This window comes from Crinia signifera, chromosome 2 (assembly GCF_055691185.1).
Source record: "Crinia signifera chromosome 2, ASM5569118v1, whole genome shotgun sequence".
NCBI lineage: Eukaryota > Metazoa > Chordata > Amphibia > Anura > Myobatrachidae > Crinia > Crinia signifera.
Window position 1 is genome coordinate 88,498,367 of NC_139218.1, and position 22,528 is coordinate 88,520,894.

The 22,528-nt window shown below is 45.2% G+C and overlaps 1 protein-coding gene across 4 annotated transcripts in view; it reads left to right on the plus strand.

Moving 5' to 3' along the window:
- Positions 1 to 4,142, plus strand: part of CSF2RA (colony stimulating factor 2 receptor subunit alpha) — a 210,865-nt gene extending 206,723 nt beyond the window's left edge. For all 4 annotated transcript variants that reach the window (XM_083172531.1, XM_083172533.1, XM_083172530.1 and 1 more), the window contains one exon: positions 3,261 to 4,142. In XM_083172531.1, coding sequence (XP_083028657.1) covers positions 3,261 to 3,329 — 69 coding nt within the window. In that variant the 3' untranslated portion in view covers positions 3,330 to 4,142. The remainder of the gene's footprint in view (positions 1 to 3,260) is intronic.
- The last annotated feature ends 18,386 nt before the right edge of the window (positions 4,143 to 22,528 follow it).

Below are 22,528 nucleotides of genomic sequence, written 5' to 3' on the forward strand. Positions count from 1 at the left end.
CTCATCTCAAGGTTAGGCATACTCTCAGCTCTGTCTACCCCTCCTCTTTCCCTGGAGCAGAAGCCTTGCTTTGATCTTTATTATCTACTACTTCCCCAGCCATACTACCAAAAGGACATATATCCAAGAGTTGAGATGACACATATATGGCCAAAATACCGCCAGGACGGTCATCTGGCTTTAGACCGTTCACACCTGTGACCACTCGCTCTCTATTATAGCATTACATACTAATGAAGGGACCAACTCCACCTTAACAATAACTGAACCACAAGGGGGTCTCAATATTCACTTCGACAGCCATCTCAAATGTGGTCAGATATGCCTCCATATAATCAGCCATCAGTCATGGAACTCAAAAAGAGAAAGGGAGAAGGAGACTGCTGATTTTCCTAAAAAGGAAGAAAAGGAGTAGTCTTAATTGTGCTTGTCAGAGCTGTCAAGAAACTGCTGCTGCATTTGCAGCCATGTGGGGATTTGCTAGAGGATCACAGCATGCAGGGGGAGGGTGGCCGGCACTGTGGCCGGCATCTGGTGTACTCGCAATGCCGCAAAATTTGCAGCCTTGCGAGTCAACCAGAATAAGGTCCTATATGTATTTTATTTTTGTTAGCCGCCGCCCGTCTCTAACCTGGCATTTCTCCTGCTGCCGGAAGGTCAGGGATGGGTGGCGGACTCCAGGCGCTGGTCCAGACTGGGGGGAAAGCCACTCAGTGCATACACAATGAGCAGCTTTCCCCCTGCCTGGCGCCGATGGAGAGGGGAGGATGGCTTTTCATAGCACAGTGCCATGCAAAGCCATCCTTAAAGCTGCTCATCTGCTGGTTTAACCAGCAGATGAACGGCTTTCCTGGCGATGTTGCTGGAGCGTGACGCAGTGCTCACCACGCAACGCCGGGGCATACACACTGGGCGGCTTCGAGCTGAAAGCCGCTCAAACTTGCTGTTTAGAGTGACTTTCAGCTCAAAGTCGCCCCGGTGTATGGGCCTTTACATTTGTTAATACATTGTATATCTGTAAAAGAAAAAGTAATGCTGCCCATACACTTGTGAGATATTGCATGCAATAATTCAAATTCGACCACATCTGGCCACTAAATCGAACGATTGAATGCACAAAGTGTGTACCATTCAAAGCGATGCGTGGGCATGCCGGTTGAATATTGTGTCTCATGGTCTTATGTGCTGCACATAAAGATTTATCGAATTGCAGGAGCAATCATATGTGGTTTTAAACCACATGCTATTCTCAAATGCAATCCGTTGTTGGGGGGATGGGTAGAGGGGGCCGAAGGGCGTAGAAGAGGGCGGGCAGAGGGTGGCATTGTAGCTGTAGCACTACCGGGCGGCGGGGGTCAGTCAGCTGTGATGGTAGCAGTGTTTAAAACACTGGGCAGCCCTCTGATTGGCTGAGATAGGGCTGCCGCCACCGCTGCCTGACCCCCACCGCCCGCTAGTGCTACTTCTTTGGCTACATTACAACGCCGCCATCTTTCAGCACGTGATGTGCCATCTGAAGATGGCATGCAAATTCGGTTGCTGTAAGGGGGCACTTTTTGCACCACAAGATGCGATCGGGTTTGATGGACATCGCATTTCGATATCGCATCGAATCCAATCGCATAAGTGTAGGGGTAGCATAACAGATTAGACAGGCTGGGGGATTCAGGTTACTTTCATCACTGAATATCTACATAGGCTTCCTGACATACTGTATGAACTATTGCAAATATATATATTTTAAGCAGAATAACATCACCACATGTTATAAAAGCAATATCAGCTAAAATTTGACAGTCTAAACATCAAGGCCTCACGATATACAAATCGTTTTTTAATCACCTTTTTCATTACTTTTCTCACACATTCTTGATAATCTTTATTTTTTATCTTCAATTATTCTACTTCCTTCATATATTGAAGGTTATTGTCGTACATCAAATATTTTTATGGGGAATATAACAAAAAGTTTTTTTTACTTATTAAAATAGAAAACTACCTAGTGGAGCCTTAAATAACAATTTTAGAGTGCACCATACAAGTCTCTTTTCTTCTTTTGTTTTGATTGTTAGGCTACATTCTTCAGCTGGCTCCCATGTAAGGCAATGTTTTGTTCTCATTACATCGGGAATCAGCGCTGCTGTCCCAGTAGTCTGCGGGCTTGTAAGGGCCAAAGGTATGTCTGCGGCACCTTTTTTAAGATCGCCAACTAGACTCTGGTATCCGGGACAAACAGAGAAATTATGTAGGCGGCAGGCCAGCTCCAACCCTCTAGGGAAGTCCCCAACTGTAGCCCTGACCACGCCTACACTAAGGACACGTACTTAGCACAGTAGCAAAGCGGGGAGAGCACCTCTCCTGCAAAGCACCTCCCTGCTTTGAAGACCTTGCTGAGGGCATAGCACTCAAACATTCTCAAATTAGCTTTTGAATGTGATATAAACCCCTCCACTACTTCATACTATATATACTGTATTGCACTCCGGGTAGAGGGTTAGTTGTCTGGGTGCCATAATAAAGTAAGGATATAACATTGCTCCCTCCTTTTTATATAGATACTAGGGATGGTCATCGACCATCGATGATATTAAATCATTGATGGTTTATGGTCAATGGTGAATACTTTTGCCATCGATTTGGGAGATCCAGATGGTTTCCCTGCCTTGATGTACTCCGCCCCTAACACTCCGAAGCCCCACCCCCACATTCTGTTTGGCCCACGGTCATTCAGTCAAAGAAAATAGCTAAAACTATCGATGGTTATCCATCACATAGTTTATGACTATCGATGGATGTTGAAGTATCACCATTGATGGCCACCATCGATGGTGACTGCACTAATGGCGATCCCTAGATACAGATTCTGTGGCTGACTAAAGCAAAATGAAAGATGAAATGCATTCCATAAGTCAGCCAGCCAGAGATGCTGTGTAATTCATGACTGCCTAAGTTTAAGGGGCTATTCTTGTAAGCATATAACATATAAATATAAAAAGTTTACAGAATTAATTTGGCTGTAAGTGTCTATTAAGGTCTAGTATTGTACTTTAAATAATTTTGGGGGGAGAGGGTGCACTATGTATAAACACCTGTAGATTAAAACTGGTGTTGCCGTGTTTGCATTGATTTGCTTGTTTATTTTAATTTATCTTCAGATTCTTTAAATAATTCTGTTGTTGTTTTTATATGCTAATAATACCTCACGGAAATATTCTAACTTAATTTCTTAACACAAATGTCTATGTGTTCTTTGATTTTAGGTTCAGAAATTTCCTGCACAAGATGAAGAAGAGTGTGTTTGCTCATATATAACTGAAATATCACCATAACTGTAATGTGAAAGGGTTACACAAACACAGGATTTGTAAAAGAAGATGCGTTTGATTAGTGCGTCACTAGCCCCTGTGATACCCGATGTGGCTGTGATTGATCGTGAAAAGGGTGTGGCTTAGCAGGAGAGATCGCATGCATTGCAGGATGGGGCCCCCTCCATTTTTTGTCTCTCTGTTGCCCCCAGGGAATGCTATTGTTGCAGTGGGGGCTCCTACACAGCGACAAGAGCCAATTGCTGCACGTAATATTACAGTGCAGCACCTGACTCTTGTCACTGATCATGAGCACAGATGTTTGGGTTACCAAGATTTGACTGAAATAGATCTTGCATACACACAACTCAGAAGATGGTGTTTATTACTATACCTCATTTGCACAGATGTTTGGGTTACCTTTTGGTGTGTGACACCCGAATGCCGCCTGTACCCCCCCCCCCCCCCTTTGTGATGCTGTTTGATATATAAGTGTTTTTGATAAATAATATAAAAAAAGGATTTAAACATTGTTACATTATGTACAAACTGTACTAAAGGACAAATACTATACTCCATCTCCTACTGAATTCATCACCAACAAGACTGAACTATAGCACTATCATGTCAGTGTCCTCTCCAGGCATTCGCCCAGTGGGTCCCGGCAAGGCCGAAACTAGGTTTTTCGGGGCCCGTGGCAGGCATTAATACTGTATTTATTATGTATAACAGTGGTTCCCAAATTTTTTGTATTACGGCGCCCTAGAGTATCAGAAACAAAAAATAAATAAAAAAAGAATGAAATTGTGTTTATATGTCATCCTTGGGGTCAGTTATGTGGTGAGGATGATGATTTACTTTTGCTTGTCCACATATTTTATGATGGGAACCACAAGCACTAGTTTAGACTATTATACTGACCAATTTGAATATTAATTACTCTTAGACCACCAGCCCGAGACACCCATGCAATTGTCTCATGCCAACCTAGGGTGGCGTGGCACACAGTTTGGGAATATATTGAATTATGCATCTAATTGTTTCCATTGTTAGCAGTAACGGCTCCTGAGGAGGGGCTGCAGCATGGTTTAAGATTCAAATAGTGGTGCCACTACCACTGCAGCCAACTGTAATTTCAAACTGACTCACTGGCAGTGGGTGTGGCTTTCCTATTTGAATTTTGAACTGTGGTGCAGCCCCTTCTCTGGAGCAGCCACTGATTGTTAGTGTTGCTCAGGGCCGGAATGGGACCAGAAATAGGCCCTGGCATTTTTGAGCACACAGGCCCACCAGCAGTAGGCGAGACCATTGAGCAGCGAAGCAGCTCGGTGAAAAAAGGGGCGTGGCCTCACAGAAAGGAGACGTGGCATCACAAAAAGTAGCAGTACACATTATGGAACACACCGTAATGCCCATTACACCTTATGGCACACACCGTTATGCCCATTACAGAATATGACACAATCCTTATGCCCATTACAGAATATGACACAATACTTATGCCCATTTCACATTGTGGCACACACCGTACTGCCCATTACACATTGTGGCACACACACCAACACGTAATGCCCAGCACAGAATATGACACACACCATATGCCCCCAATATTGCCAGGTATGCCCCCACTAATGCCAGATATGCCCCCAATAGTGCCAGGTATGCCCCCACTAATGCCAGGTATGCCCCCACTAATTCCAGATATGCCCCCAATAGTGCCAGATATGCCCCCAATAGTGCCAGGTATGCCCCCCAATAGTGCCAGGTATGCCCCCCAATAGTGCCAGGTATGCCCCCAATAGTGGCAGGTATAGAAACATAGAAATGCCCCCAATAGTGCCAGCACTCACCATTGTTGCTCTGAGAATCTGATGTCCATCTGCTGTGGCTTCTGCCTGCTACCCTTCTTCCAAGGACAGGAGAGCAGCACAGCACATCGTCGCACAGCACAGCGTCTCAACTTCAGTTCCCTGTGACTGAGCCATCAGCAAATCAAAGCTCGTGGGCCTGCTCCTGATTGGCTGCCGGCCCGCGAGCTCTGATTGGCTGATGGCGGCACAGGAATACACACTGAGGGGAAGGAGAGACGCGCGATGCGCTCTCCTCCCATCAGAGCTAGCGGTGGCGGCAATCAATGGAGGGAGGCAGGGATGGACGGGCGGGCTGCGGGCATCTGCAGTGGCAGCCGCCGCGTCATGACGTCCTGACGCGTCGGCGTCATGACGTCAGTATGCAAATGACGCAGCGGCCAGTATGACGGACTGGGAGGGCGGCAGCAGGGCGGACACAACATTAACATTTACTGCAGCACAATATTGGCCCACAGGTCCATCGGCCCTTCTGGCATTTGCCAAAAGTGCCAGATGGCCAGTCCGGCCCTGTTGCTTATATGCGCATGGTTGGGTTATTGGCACTAACAGTTATTTTTACTTTAGCCGCTGCTATTCAATACTGTTGTGACTTTTTGGAAGATGTTTCATTTTCTCTGTATTTACCATGGTATTAGTAATGCAGTCAGCGTCCCAGTGGTCTGGATGCCAGCACTCAGTATACCATCACCAGAATCCCGACTACCATCAGATCACAGTGACGGAATCTTGAACAGGATCAGGAAGTATGCCAATGCTGGAGTCCTGACAGCATTGGTAAGTGGGCAGCACTAGCATGCGGCTGGGGAAGGGAGGGGCTAGGTTTAGGCACTAGGTGGAGTTAGGTTGCATGGAGGGAGGATTTGTCATAGGCACTTAGAAGGGGTGAAGATGAGGCTGCGGGTTGGGAGTTTAATTTTAGGCACCAAAGTTTGGGGGTTAGGTTTAGGCACTAGCGGGAGGGTCAGGGTCAGACTGTGGGGGGTAGGGTTAGGCCTAGGCTGCTGGAAGAGAGGGTTAGAGGGGCAGGGGGATATTTACTTGCAACCTGTTGAGATTCCCTCCTTCTGGATCCAGCACTGGTATTCTGACTGCCAGTATGCTGACCGCTGGCCATCCCTATTCATCCTTTGTAAATATATGATGCAGAAGGCAATGGGCATGAGTCGCATGTAGGCCCGAATGTTTGAATATTAATATTCGACTATAAATGGAATGTTAATGTGACCATATGTACATCTTAATGCCCATGTTTTCCATACAGGAGAGCTGACGTCCCCATTATCATCTGCAATTACTCCAACTCCCTGACATGTGCAAGAGATTTGACTAAAATAGATCTTGCATACACACAACTCAGAAGATGGTGTTTATCACTATACCTCATTTGTAAGAATGCAAATGGTGCTGTGCAGGTGTAAACTGGTGACAATTCTTAACTCAATATATGCCCAGGAGAGAGGACAACCCAGTGGCGGAACTAGTGGCTGGTAGGCCCAGGTGCAAGCATATGCTTTGGGCCCCTACCCCCACTAAAATAAAACAAGGTGGTTAGTACGTTATTGCAATGAGTGCCCATGGCTGTGCTCACTTAACAACAGTGTCTTCCCCACATGACCTCCTGTGTGCCCCAAATGCCCCCAGTGTCTCACTAACATGCCCCCTCCACACTACATCCCTCTAAATGCTACACTACACTACATAACATTTCCATTACAGCTCTTACATTCAGTGCAATGCCCACACTGCTTACATTCAGTTCAGCCCCGCATTGATATTATTCATAGCATACCCCCCACACTGCTCTTATATTCAGTGCACCCCCCACACTGCTCTTACAAAGGGCACCCTCCCATGCTGCTCTTACATTCAGTGCATCCCCTACACTGCTCTTATATTCAGTGCACCCACATCTGTCTCTGCCTCTCAGCAGCTCCATTCCCTGTGTCCTTCCAGCAATGTCCCACCTCTGAGTTTCTCCAGCCCCCTCTAACCCTCTCTTCAGCGGTGGTGATGGCATGACATCACATACCCTGTGCCAGAAGAAGAAGCCGCTGGGACAGGCTTTTCTGTTGGAATTACTGTTCAGGGCTGTGGTAGAGATGGATCTCAGTTCCCCCTACCATTAGAGGCAGTGGAACTCAGTTCCACCCTGTTTCCCCTCACTTTAACCCCTGGACATAAAAATTAATAACTACCTTAATACAAAGTATTGAAGAAAAAACGGAGGCCCTTTGGGTGACCATAGAAACAGGGGAGAAGGCGATTCTTCGTATAGGGGTGATCTACAGACCACCAGGTCAGGAAGAGGAACTAGACAAGAGCCTATTGCAGGACATCAATAATATGGCATTAAAAGGAGAGGTGATAATCATGGGAGACTTTAATTTACCTAATGTAAACTGAGAGCTGCCTGTTGCAAGTTCCACCAGAAGTAGGGACATGCTGAATTCCTTGCAAGGAGCATCCCTCCAGCAATTGGTGAGGGAGCCCACTCGTAAGGAAGCAATATTAGACTTAATACTTACAAATGGTGACAGAATATCTGACATAAATGTGGGTGAAAATCTGGGATCCAGTGACCATCAAGCAGTATGGTTCAAAATAAAGACAGAGACTGACTTATCGCACACAAAAACAAAGGTGTTAGATTTTAGGAAGGCTGATTTTGTAGAGATGGGAAACTCTGTAAGGGATTCTTTGGCAGAGTGGAAGAACTTGGAAGGAGTGCAAGATAAGTGGGAAAAATTAAAAAGTGCAATTCTAAAAGCAACAGAACTTTGTGTCAAAAGAGTTAGGAAAAACACAAGAAAAAGAAAGCCATTGTGGTTTGCAAAAGAAGTAGCAAGTATTGTGAAAGCAAAAAAGTTGGCCTTTAAGAAATTTAAGCAGACGCAGAAGAATGAGGACAAAGAGGTGTATCTTGTTAGACAGAAGGAGGCTAAGAAGGTAATCAGATGTGCAAAAGCACAGGCTTAAGAGAAAATGGCCCAGTCAGTGGGTAAAGGGGGGAAAACTTTTTTTAGGTATATAAGGAAAGGTATGAAAGGAGAAAAACAAAAAGTAGAATAATTAGACTGAAGACAGAGAGTGGAAGTTTTCTTGAGGGGGACAATGTAATAGCAGATAATATTAATAATTATTTCTGCTCAGTATTCACTGCTGAACGAGAGGGGAAGGGGCCACAGTTAAGTTGCAAGTATAGTCAGAAAACTCAGGGAGAGACAAGTACATTTACAGAGGAGAAAGTCCTCACAGAACTCTCAAAACTGAAAGTGGATAAATCAATGGGGCCAGATGGGATACATCCAAGGATACTAAAAGAGCTTAAAGGGGAGCTGGTAAAACCAATAACAGAATTATTCAACCAATCACTAGCTACTGGAGTAATCCCAGAGGACTGGAAAACAGCGAATGTAGTCCCACTGCACCAAAGTGGAAGCAAGGAAGAGGTAAGCAACTATCGACCAGTGAGCCTTACATCAGTAGTAGGGACATTGATGGAAACACTCTTAAAACAAAGAGTTGTAGAATATCTCAAAACCAGCAATTTACAGGATCCAAAACAGCATGGGTTTACTGGGGGAAGATCATGTCAAACAAATCTTATTGACTTTTTTGACTGGGTGACTAAAGTAATAGATCAAGGTGGGGCTGTAGATGTAGCTTATCTACACTTTAGTAAAGCTTTTGACACTGTCCCACATCGCAGACTGTTAAATAAACTTGAAAGCTTGGGATTGGATTCTAAGATAGTTGAATGGATAAGAGCATGGTTGCAGGACAGAAAACAGAGAGTTGTAGTAAATGGAGTACAGTCAAAGGAGGGAAAGGTTACAAGTAGAGTACCCCAGGGATCTGTACTTGGACCGGTGCTTTTTAATATCTTTATTGGTGATATTGCAAATGGAATTGAGGGTAAAATGTGCCTTTTTGCAGATGACACAAAGGTATGCAACAGGGTAGACACACCAGGAGGGGTAAAACAAATTATTGAGGATCTAGGTAGATTAGAGAAATGGTCAAGAGAATGGCAACTACAGTTTAATGCCAAAAAATGCAAAATCATGCACTTGGGTCTCAGAAATCCAAAGACTCAATATAGTATAAATGGCACTATAATGGAAACTATTGAGGAAGAGAGGGATCTAGGTGTCACTATTTCAGGGGACTTAAAAGCAGGTAGGCAATATAACAAAGCAATGAAGAAGGCAAGTCAGATGCTTGGTTGCATAGGGAGAGGTATCAGCAGTAGAAAGAAAGAAGTAATAATGCCACTGTATAGGTCATTGGTATGACCTCACCAAGAGTATTGTGTACAAAGAAGAGCAACTAAAATGGTGCATGGCCTACATCACAAAACGTACCAGGAAAGACTAAAAGATCTTAATATGTATACTTTAGAGCAGAGAAGGGAAAGGGGGGACATGATAGAAACTTTCAAATATATCAAGGGTTTTAACAAGGTACAGGTGGGAGACATTCTTCACAGGAAGAGGAGCAACAGAACACGAGGACATGCACTGAAACTAGAGGGAGGAAGATTCAGGGGAAATGTGAGGAAAAATTATTTCACAGAAAGAGTAGTAGATAAGTGGAATAGCCTACCATCAGAGGTGGTAGACGCAAATACAGTAGTACAATTTAAACATGCTTGGGATAAGCATATTGATATCCTTACAAAAAAATAAGGATCAAATATGGTTTGAGGTAACATGTTTAAAAAAAGGGGCAGACTAGATGGGCCAAGTGGTTCTTATCTGCCGTCAAATTCTATGTTTCTATGTTATTTTTTTTTTTTTTTCTTTTACATACTGCATTGGTAAAATGTCCCAAAAATATGATAAAGATGACATATTATTGTTACATTTTACTTGTAAAACAGAGATTCCCCACTCTACCGCGCCACTAAGATCTGCTGCCCGGTTCTTATTCAAGGAGCACCACTCCTCTACCACAATACACAAATATAGAAAAGAGGATAGTAGCCAGGCGCTGATCTTATTCTATTAGATATGAGTCCATGTGTGGTTTTACTTCCTCTTGGACCTCCACCAAGTTTTCTTAAAAGTTCACGCACATTTTACTCTATGTGCACTGGATGGGGCCATTGAAGGTATTTTAAAGTAGCATCGATATATAAAATAGGAGCAGTGTCAACTCTACAGTATATCACAAATATGGGTTAAATTGACTAAAGTATGAGATTTTAGAAGTGAGATACTGTAGCTGTTATCCTCTAGAAGGTGCTATATAAATGATAAGTAGAATCTGATTGGTTGCCATGATCATTATCTCTTACAGTACTTTTAAAAACTAACACTTTAGTGAATTTGCCCTACACTGTAGAAGCTGTGTATAACAATGGGTTCCTCTCACCAAATCCTAAGACCTAAATCAAGATGTGACTTTTGAACCAAAAAGGTAGTTATTGCAAAAAATTGGACAGGGCTCCCAGCTTGGCTTTGTATATGGCAATACGAGTTCCAGCCACTGCCCCACTCTAAGCAGAGAGGCATCCACTCAGCTCTCCTCTCTCCTCCACTCCTCTTGCCACTCCTCTAAATTATCATTTTTAAATCAACTTTATTTAAAATGGCACTGGCTTAAAACTTTTTTCAAAATGGTAACTTCTAAATTGGGTTAAGTGCACATATATTATATATTATATATAGGGTTTAAATAAAATAAAACAGGCTGTCCTCTCGAACTTAAAAAGCAACATTTCAATGTTTTAATACATTTTCAGCAGTTCGAGAGGACATCCTGTTTTATTTTATTTAAACCCTGGAGTGCAGTCGGAAAATCACTATCTACAGTATACTGTCACTGGACGGTGGACATGTACTGGGTGCAAGCATTGTTTGTATGCGAGGAGTGCCGGTTATCACTAGTTGTCGCAGGTTGTCCGTGAGCGAGTATTATCGTGCTAAAAAAATCCCTAGAGGATTAAGAGTGAGGAATTGTCCCACTATTGGGAAACATGACTTGTCCTTCTGCTGCAAATGGGTGCCCATAATCAATAAATGCTCCCTGGATTTGATATTATTAATAATTGATCCATCAAACAAAAAAATGACACTGGCTAAATCCAATATCGCGGAATTTGAAAGCAAACACAAGTCTAGATTAATGAATGATCTGATGACCAATTGGTATGATAAACTTCACAACCAACTATAAAAGAGATCTTATAAAATTTCAAAATGCCAAAAAAGTGAAGCATGATGCCTATTATGACACCAATACTGTTTACAGATGGACTGATCCGCAACATCCACAAGGTCCAAGGAAACCATTTTTAGGAGAAATAAAGGTCGCTTTATATCTAATCAAGGATCCACGACAGAGATAGATTCGTCCAAGAGTGAGGTGGAAGTACAATATTCCAGACGCAGGGGACAAGTTATCCCTTAGACGAGCCCAGATGTAGACCCTACACCCGTAGAGGGGGACGATACAAAATACAAAATGCGTGGAAGAAAACCTCCACGCCTGTCCTCCCATGAATTATCCCAGATTGAAGTTAAAGTTCTTTCTAAGGGGCTGTCATTTATCCTGTCTACCCCTTTTGATGACATCAACTGGAAAGTTAAACAACACCGGATACACAGGCAACTTAAATTAAAAGAACATTTCTATAAGAATCCTTCAGTGGGTCTCAACACCAGTCCTTTACCACAACAGTTGTCAAAGATACTCCCCAAGTGTGGATTTGAACCACAGTCACATAATGTCTCAATAAAGACTTTTATTTGCCTCCTCAATGAGGGGGATGTTACAAATATTAGCCAATAACCAGTCTCTGGTATTTAGATCGGCTGATAAAGGGGGTGCCCTGGTGATCCAGGATGCAGATAAGTACCACCAACAAGTACTGGCCCATCTTACTGATACTGTGACATATCGACACCTTGATGCTGATCCTACTCCAATATTTATATTAAGATGCCTTACTTCCTACACACCCAGTTGTGCCGATTCTGTACTGTACTGTACTGTATACCCAAAATTCATAAAAGTATGACTGACCCTCCAGGTCATCCAATTGTGTCTGCGAAGGTTCGCTATTTCAGCCATCCTCTGTGGACAGTATGCTACAAACATCCATTTGGGCCCACGATTGCTACTTATTGGATACCTCAACACTTTGAAAAAAATTATTAGTGCTACCAAGATTGGACGATGATATTTTGTCTCTTTACGATTGATGTCCAAAGCCTATATACGGCAATCCCACATGAGATGGGATTGTCAGCAATGAGGAAATTTCTAAACAATTGTCCCAATTACCAGGGGCCCAATATCGACCTGGTGATTAAAACTAATATTGTCTAGGAATTTCCTCCTATATGATGACCAGTTCTTTTTACAGCTTGTGGGTGTGGCAATGGGGGTGGCAGTGGCCCCCTCATTTGCCAATATACTGATGTTTGAGGTAGAGGAGGATGTATTATTTAAAGATCCCCTAGTAGCGGAACGTGTAATATTTTACACGCTCTATATCGATGACCTGCTAATTATGTGGAAGGGTCTTGCTTTAGATCTATGTGCGGTGATTGATAATCACAATGCTAATGGTTACCCAATTAAATTCACTTACACACACAGCACAAATGAAGTCCATTTTTTGGATGTGCTTATTAGTATCAGTGAAGGGTTAATCAAAACAAGTATGTACTCTAAGCCATCTGACATGAACAATTTGCTACATTATAGCAGCTGCCACCCAGGGGCAACTGTGTGCAGTTTACCTTATTCGCAACTACTCAGAGTTAGACATATTAATTACGATGATGCAGAGGCAGAGGTATAAATGGACAAAGTAATCAATCATTTCAGATGTAGAGGCTATAACATATAACATCGAAGAATTACAAAACACCAAATCAAGAGTTCTGGCATTAAATAGGTCTGAACTACTACATCCAAAACTAACAGCACCCTGTCAGTCAGAGAAATTGCCTTGGGTGAATACTTTCAACATGAAAAGCCCTTACATCAATAAAATTTCAAAAACTGTCTGTCCGATTGTCCAATCGGATCCTGAGTTAAATGTATCTAATACTAAACAAATGACATGTTACAAATGCTGTTGGAGTCTTAGAGATATCTTGGTAAAAAGCAATTTTCACTCTAAATCATTGACTTCATCCCAGAGGACGTTAGGGGTGGTGATCGAGGATTGTGTTTGCTACAGTTTGCAAAATTTTGCTCCTTTGCACCCCAGCTCCTGATGAAGACGCGAGCTAGCGTCAAAACGCATTGAGAACCATCTCCACCGCACCCCAAAATGTTGCTCCTTTGCACAACATCAGGCTGCACTATACTCTGCACTTTATTCCGGACCAGTCTTCCGTTTACCTCCAGGACCTTCTTCCTTTGTTCAGCAGCTTCAAGCAGTGTCATGCGAGGTATGCATATACCAAAAGGACTGTCAAATATACATATTTGCTCTGAATAACCTGGACCCACTGGGAAATTATCCGGATTGGACAATTCATGCAGCAATATTAGCAAGGAGACCCCCCAATACCATCCAGTGTAACTGGTAACTATTACGTGCTGGTACAAGAAATTTGTGGAGCTTATATATTACATATATAGATCTTTTTGTCTATAACACTGTGTTTTTAATGTTCATTCATTGTAATATGAGAATTCTCATTTAATTGTATATTTTAATATGACTTATTAAATGTTAACAAATCGTTTGTGGTAGTGTATACAGTGGTGCAAGTAGAATTATTTTCTTGGTGGTACTGATAGCCTCCACCAAAAATGGGTGTGGCCATGTGTCAGGAGGGGGCGTGGTCACACAATGCTAGAGGAGTGACTAAATGACAATAGTAGCATGGCATCAGGAGACAGGGAATGATAAACAGGGAATGACTGGGGGTGGGTTGGCTCTTGCTTGGGGGAGAGCCGGGCAGCTTGTGTTTACAATTGTGGAGCCTGCTCTTCATGCTGTCGGCGCCGCTGATGCCTGTCAGTGTGACAGGCTAAATCAGCAGTAGCCGGTAGCTGCATACAGCACCAATCATAACGCTGGGTGGGCGAGCTGCAGATGCATTATATTTAGACTTTAAAGAAAAATAGAAAGACAGTGGGTCAGGGGGTAAGTGGTACTGCGTACCTGCAACATATTTCTTACAGGTACTCCGTACCACGCCGTACCCCCTTACTTGCAACACTGAGTGTATACTTTTTCAGTATAAACCTAGCGCTGTACATCTATTCCTTTTTCTGTTTCTTAATATTGGGAGATTTACACACTCCCTGTACAGCAGCTTTGGCTGTGCCTTCTCTACATAATTAGTGTCACATCTTCTGTCTGGCCCCACTGCACATTCCTAAGATCCAGCAACCATCACAAGATTTCACACGCACAGCCCAGGGTAAACCCCAGCAGCTGTCACAGGGGAGCGCATTTGCTGCTTTTCTTTTTGTCATAACTTAGTAGGTGCTATCGGCCAATATGTAAACAAACAATAAGGAACAGATTTTTTAATACCGTATATATAAATGATTTCCATAAAATTGTATTGTGATGGCGAAATTGTTAGATGTTTGCAGATACTGTAGTGTTTCATACTGTACATATAGTACCATGGCTTGTAGTGTCAAATAGTGCTGGTTATAGCACATTTGACATTAACCACCTCTTCTTGCAACCCCAATAGCCATTACGCCAACAGCAGCCTCTCATAGGCCCTTATTCTGATTGATGCGGCCGGAGCCGCATATGCGGCTCCGACCGTGCAGGCGAATCCCCGCCTTCCATACGGATCGCCACGGCCGTCCGTACGCGGACATGTGGCGGTCCGCATGAAAATGGCGGGGGATACGCCTCCACCATCTTGGAGCAGCCCCCTGCATTCGATGGTCGCCGACCATCGAAGGCAGGGCCGCACGCTCCACCAGCTCCCGCAACCATAGACCTCACGGACACTTGTCCGTGTGAAAGCATGTATGGGGGCGGGCAGCTGACATCCGGCGATGTCAGATGGCCGCCCCCAACACATGCGTCACAGCCTCATTACCATGCGTACGCCCCGCGTTTGCATGGGAACGCCCATGAAACGCAGGGCGTATGCATAGGGAAATGAGGCTAAGTAGCCCCTCACGCCCCTATCCACCCCCTTTGCGGCGGTAAAAAAAATTGTGCGGCGATTTCGCCTGCACATGCGCAGAGTGCCCTCTGCACATGCGCAGAGCGAAAATATCGGCGGAACGGCCGCAAGCGGCCGTTACCGCTTAGATCAGAATAAGGGCCATAGAGAAAACTGCTCTTCTAACATTGATTCCCCCTGCAAAGCAGGATCATTCCAACTGAACAGGATAATTCCTACTGAGGGAATAAAGCACTACAGCACACACTGGCCCTTATTCTGGTTGACTCATTCGGCCGCAAATTTGCATGGGGACCAATGTTTTTCATATGCGCAGCAGCATTTATGAACATGTGCATATGATAGGATGCATGTGAAGTCGGTAAAAAGTCTGTTCGCTGGGTGCATGCACCCAGCCTTGGGAGCGGGGGGTGGAGAGGGGCATGGGGTGCTGGCCTGGGCCGTTAGCATATGTGAATGCCCAGCACTTCATGGGCATTCCCATGAAAACGCTGCGCATACACATGTAAGGGTGGACCACTCTTACATATGCATGGGCCTTAACCATCATTCAATGGTCGGTGACCATCGAAAGACGTGGGAGGTTCCCACTGGCATGCGAATGGATGTTCATTTACAAGCCTTGCAAACGCATCCCGTGTACGAATGGGTGGTGCCGGCTAACCATTCACAAGGATGCAAATTCGCATCCGAGTGAGTCAACCAGAATAAGGGCCGCAGGCTCAAAGATATGTAACTTTTTTAAATCCTGAGACAACCCATCAATATTAAAGCTAATTTGCTAAGATGATAGTTCTATTTCACATGGGATGTTGCTATGGGCAACCAATCAGTTACTATCTATTATCTTTTAGAAGTTGCTAAATAAATAAGAAGTTGATACTGATTGGTTGTCCAAATAAATTATAAGCCCAAAAACTAGCAACAAGCAACCATCAAAAAAAATAAGCAACGTGCTTGTTTTTTGGCTTATAATTTATTTTTGTAGCTTGTTTTATTTTGGGCTTGGTGTTGTTTTTCTTTGTAATTCAGTCATTCAGCACAGAGATAAGGGACAAACACAGAGCGGTATTTAAATGCTAGCCAGTTTACCAAATGACACGCCTCCTGACGAACTCATTGGAAGACGAAATGTGTTTAGGTGTTTCCCTGCTTGACACTAACGCTGTGGCCATCCTTTGATCTGTCCGGTTCCTGGTCCAGCCGCCTGCAAGCCGTTGCACTTTGCCGTTTGGCTCTACATTCGCTGCCGCCGGGTGATTGGTACATCTAAAGTACACTTGCACTTTTAAACCCACATGTATGTGAGCATTATTATATTAGTAAATTGTTGTCTGTCTAATGCTCATGTGTGCGCTTTTCTGGTTCTTTTTCTGCATGTATCCTATTCTGAGGCATTAGTGAGCAGTGTTACCAGCAGTGTGACCCAGGGCCGGCGCCACCACTAGGCAGCTCTAGGCATTTGCCTAAGGCGCCAGCCACTGGAGGGCAGCACTTGGGACGGAGCAGGTGTACCACCCCCCACCCTGGAGACAGGCGAGGAGGGAGCGGCCCTGGAGCACCGAGGAGCAGCGGCTGTGCAGGGATACCACGATGCCGGGAGCATGACGGCGTCGGGAGACTGCAAATGGGTGAGTTGTATCACCTCTGGGGTAGTCTCATCTACCATCCGGCCGGCGGCGGTCTCCCCTAACATGCCCTCCCCCCCAAGAAGTGACCTGGCGTCGCATCACCCCCTCACACCCTGACTGCAGCGGTGGATTGGGATGTAAAACCAGCCCGGGAAATTCATGGAAGCAGCCCTGGGGGCGGAGTATGCTGAGAGGGTGAAGTCTGTTAAGAGGGGGAGGATCCCTACTAATAGAAGTTTCTACTAAACTGGCCCTCCATGGCTTGAAAGGAGGCTGCTGTTGGGGGATTTCACAGACCCATTCACCTCAGTACAAGTCTGTATTCTAGCAGCAGGACCTCCGTTACCAAGGTCTCTGTGACCTCTTAGACATCTGCCTCAATCTACTGCTTAGCTGTCCAGGCGCGGCCCATGCTGTTGTGGATTCCCAGCTGTGTGAAAAACATCTGTGCTGCCTGCAGGGGATCACGAGCGCACTACAAAACACTGTGGGCAGAGCTGCCAGCCACCAGGCCCCATCATCTGTCGGAAGGGGGGGGGGGTGTGTGTGCACGAGATCCTCGTGTGCAGTGGCGTAACTATAAATTTTGCTCCCCCCAGCCAAAATATTTTCTGGCGCCCCCCCTCCATATTGCCAATTATACATTATGCAACATATCATATATGTAATCAATGAAGAGGCGGCACTCCAAGACTTGCAAATAGCATAACTACTGTATATTGTGAAACACATGAACATTTTGGGGAGATTATCCTCCTTTATCAGGATGGAGGATACAGTATATATATCTATATAATAAGTTGAAGAGTCTGTGTGCGTGTGTGTGTGTGTGTGTGTGTGCGTGTCCGGTGCATTGCGGACACACCGTGGCACTCAGAGCCCCCAAATTTGGCAACAAGGTACCTCTATACCCGCTGGTGTGCACCTCGAAGCCGTTTTTGGGAAATTTCACTCAGAAATTTAAAAAACACCAAGATTCAATTTGCCTTGAATCAGGATCTGGAAAAAAAGAATGACGATCTGGGAAACAGATGATGACGGAACAACACCACACCTGAATTCATTGCTCCCATTGAAAAATAATGCAAACACATTCCAACATTATGGTGGAGGATTTCAACAATAAGGAATATTTGGGGATATACATATAACACACACACGCACACTATACTTGCATACCTCACCCTCTCCCTGGTAATGTGTGAACCTGTGGTGAAATACCCTTCTTATCAATTAACCAGCTCACAAAAGGTGACAGTAATCAGACATTACCAGGGAAGTCCAGGAACAGAGCATTTTCTCCCTGAAAGAGAGAGTCAGGTAGGCAAGTTTCACACACACATAACACACACAGTACACCACATACGCACACACAGCTAGGGTGACAAACTCATCCCTTTAATCCGGGACACATATTAATTACTCAGGTTCTGTGGCTGGCTTTCACCTGGTTTTAAACTACCACACTTCAAGACTCCATTTCACCTGGTTTTAAACTGCCACAGAACCTGTGTAATTAATATGTGTCCCGGATTAAAGGGATGAGTTGGTCACCCTACACACAGCACACCACACACATAGATACATAGCGCTCTACACACACTTATACATTAGTAAGATACACACAACACACCACATGCAGTACAACATACACCCACAAACACTGCAACACACACCCTAAAAGAGTACAACACTCACAAATACACGCACACACACTTAAATATTGCACACATACAGAAACACACAGAACACACACTTAGACATTGCGCAGATACACACAGCACACTACACACTACACACACATATATACATAGTGCATACATGCCGCACACAGACATCCATTCACATCCTCCCTGACTCCGCTGCAGTCTGCAGAGTACAACAGCGGAGGCGGTGTATAGGGTTGCCACCTCATCCCTTTAAAACTGGAGACATATTAATTACACAGGTTCTGTGGCTGGCTCACTTCAAGACTCAATGTCAACTGTTTTTTTGTTTAAACAGCCATCAGACTTCATTCCAACTGTATTTTTTTTAATCAGCCACAGAACCTGTGTAATTAATATGTCTCCAGTTTTAAAGGGATGAGGTGGCAACCCTAGCGGTGTGTGACCCCCATCCAACCTCCATACTGACCACAGGATGCTGCGGTCTGGAGGTTGGGCTTCCCCCATTGATGTAAACAGGAGTCGGGTCAGATGAATGTGACAGGTAGCAGGTGGGATGAATGTGACATGTAGTGTGACATAGAGTTGCATGTCCCTGCATCACCCCACCATCTCTGTTTCTGCATTACCCCGCCATCTCTGCCCTGCATCACCCAGCCATCTCTGTACCTGCATCACCCAGCCATCTCTGTCCCTGCATCACCCAGCCATCTCTGTCCCTGCATCACCCCTCCATCTCTGTCCCTGCATCACCCCTCCATCTCTGTCCCTGCATCACCCCGTCATCTCTGTCCCTGCATCACTACGCCATCTCTGTCCCTGCATCACCCCACCATCTCTGTCCCTGCATCACCCCGCCATCTCTGCCCCTGTATAACCCCACCGTCTCTGTCCATGCGTCACCCCGCCATGTGGCATAATGTGAATTTTGGCTTAATCCAGGTGGCAAATTGTGAATTTTGGCTCTATCCGGGTGGCATAATGTGAATTTTTGCTCAATCCGTGTGCCATAAAGTGAATTTTGCCACTTTCTGTGTCGCAAAATGTGAATTTTGGCTCAGTCCAGGTGGCATGATGTGAATTTGGGCTTATTCCAGGTGGCATGATGTCAATTTTGAATCAATCCATGTTGCATAACGTGAATTTTGGCTCAATTTATGTAGCATAATGGGAATTTTGGCTCTTTCCGGGTGGTATAATGTGATTTTTTTTGCTCATTCTGTGTCGCATAAGGGGAATTTTGTCTATTTCTGCATGGCATAATAATTAAGGGGCAAGTGTAAGGGAGTCTACTACTGTTTTGCATAATGTGTATAAGGGGCATACAGCATGGTACACTACACTCAAGGACTTGCCCCCTTTTGAGAGGCAGCACCCTCTTTTTCTGGAGTGTGCACATAACTTCAGCCTTCAACTTCAAAATTCCCACTTCGACCATTGCACACACATATTTATACGTAGCACACCTCACACACTTACACATTGGACAGATGCAACACATTACACCACACCACAGTACACACACCCACATACACTACAACACACACAAAAACAGTACAACGCACACAAACACACAAAAATAAATGCATCATAGGTGCTAAATCTCAGGAGTGGATGGGAAATTCATCAACAAGTTTCAAACAACAACAACACCACCCCTGATTTCATTGCTGGCACTGAGTATCAGTGCAAATACATTCTAACATTATGGTGGAGGCTTTAATAAATTACAATCTTGAGCCATAAATGCAGCATAAGACAACATTTTACAGCAATTTTGGAAATTTAAAAAAAACCAAGGTTGTCCCGGGCAACGCCGGGCGGGTCAGCTAGTATATATATATAACACTGATTAACACACAGTATGCCAAAAAAAACACACAACTTACTTTTTCAAATGCTCATTGTATTCTGTACTCGCTGCTTTTTGGTGGGGAAGCAGGGAAGTAAGGTGCCTGTCAGACATGACGGAGTCAGACTCCGCAAAGGTCCATGTGAGGAGGAGCTGCTGTGCACAGCAGCACTCCCCAAGCAGCAGCGGCCATCTATGACCCCCCCTCCCCCATATATATATATATATATATATTTTTTTTTTTTTACACACACATACACACTGACATGCAGATAAACTTAAACAAACACAGATAATAAAGAAAAAAACAGCCTCCCCCTCCTACATAAACACACACACTCACATGTATGGAACACTGACACATGTATTTTTCCACACACACACACACTAAATAAAGAAAATAGCAGCAAGCCCCCCATATATATACACACACACACACACACACACATTAAATAAAGAAAATAGCAGCAAACCCCCCATACACACACACACACACACATGTAACTGTATGCAACAGTTACACATATTTTTACATACACGAACACAATAACCCACCCCCCATACACAGATGTAAACAACACTGACATTTATTCTTCTTCTGTGTGTCAGCCTTTAGCAGATAAGATATCCCCAACCCTGTCCCTTCTTCCCTCCAAAGCACTCACCCAGCTGCTGTAATGCATACCTCCCAACTGTCACGATTACAGCGGGACAGTCCCGATTTTCGGGTCCTGTCCCGCTGTCCCACCCGCTGCAGGCATTGTCCCGCTACGGGGGGGCGGCAGTTGGGAGACCCCCCAATCTACTAGAATAGACGCTGTGCGCATGCGCACAGCGTCTATTCTCGTATGAAAATGAGGCTGCTGCTAATTAGCATAAGCCCCACCCTCGTTTGCATACGCCCCGCCGCGCGAGTGTCCCTATTTCTTCAACAGAAAAGTTGGGAGGTATGGTAATGGGTGCAGGCTGCAGGAGGGAGGGAACAGAAGCTGCCCGTGAGGAGTAGAGTCAGCTGTGAGGAGAGAGGAAGTGAATCATGAGGAGGTGGTGAGGTCGTGACACAGGAGGGGAGGGGTCACCCGGGACTGCAGCTCCATTGGTGGCTGGTCCCAGGGGAGGGGCTGGCCACTACAGGATTGTTGCTATGCTGTGTCTCTGTTCCGACGACTAGTCCGACTGCTTACTGCAGGGGGGGGGGGGGAGGTGCGGAGGGAACTGCGAAGCTCCTGCGCCCCTGTAGTACTGGCTCCCCCCCCGCGGCCGCTGGGGCTGCGTAGGCTTATTTACGCCACTGCTTGTGTGCCCCATTCCTATGGAGCTCCCCACTGCCATCCGCCGCCTCTCCGTCCACCATCGCTAGTTCCCACCGCGGGCCATGCTGTTGTCGATTCCCAGGTGCATGCTGGAAGAGCCGGCACTACCCAATTTGATACCCTAGGCAGAACTTTGGCTGTTGCACCCTAGCACTGCCGCTAGTACTACCTCAGATCCAGCATCCATCACCCAGCAAAGCACCCATAACCCAGCAGCACAGATACTAGCAGCAGCCAGAAACCCCCACCATCCACTGGCGCATCTATAATTGGTGCAAGGTGAGCAGTGCACACGAGCCCCACACACTGTACACTCTGTATCATTGATGCTCAGGTAGAAATTAAAGTCTGGAAGGCCCTTAACACATACAGATGTAGTACCGCTTAATATTGTGGGGTCTGGTGATAGAACCGCCAGCCCCCGCTAACCGCTAGGCCCCGTGATCCGTTGAAAGGGGGTGCGCGCACGAGATGCACGCATGCCCCATTCCGACGAAGCTCCCCGCTGCTATCCACTGTTGCTAGTCCCCACCGCTTCCCCATACCCTTTCCTAACACTGCCCATCTCCCTGAAGCGAAGACAGGCAGGGTTTCCTCTGCTGAGCCGCTGAGTGACTGAGACACACGTGCATGTGAAATGCCCACATGTCCCAGTCTGATGGAGTCCCTCTCAGCCAGCGCTCCCCAGCAGGGACATTCTGGCGAGCGCTGGGGCTAAATGAGAGGGGCTCCATTTGTACGCAGTATCTGTGTGACAGC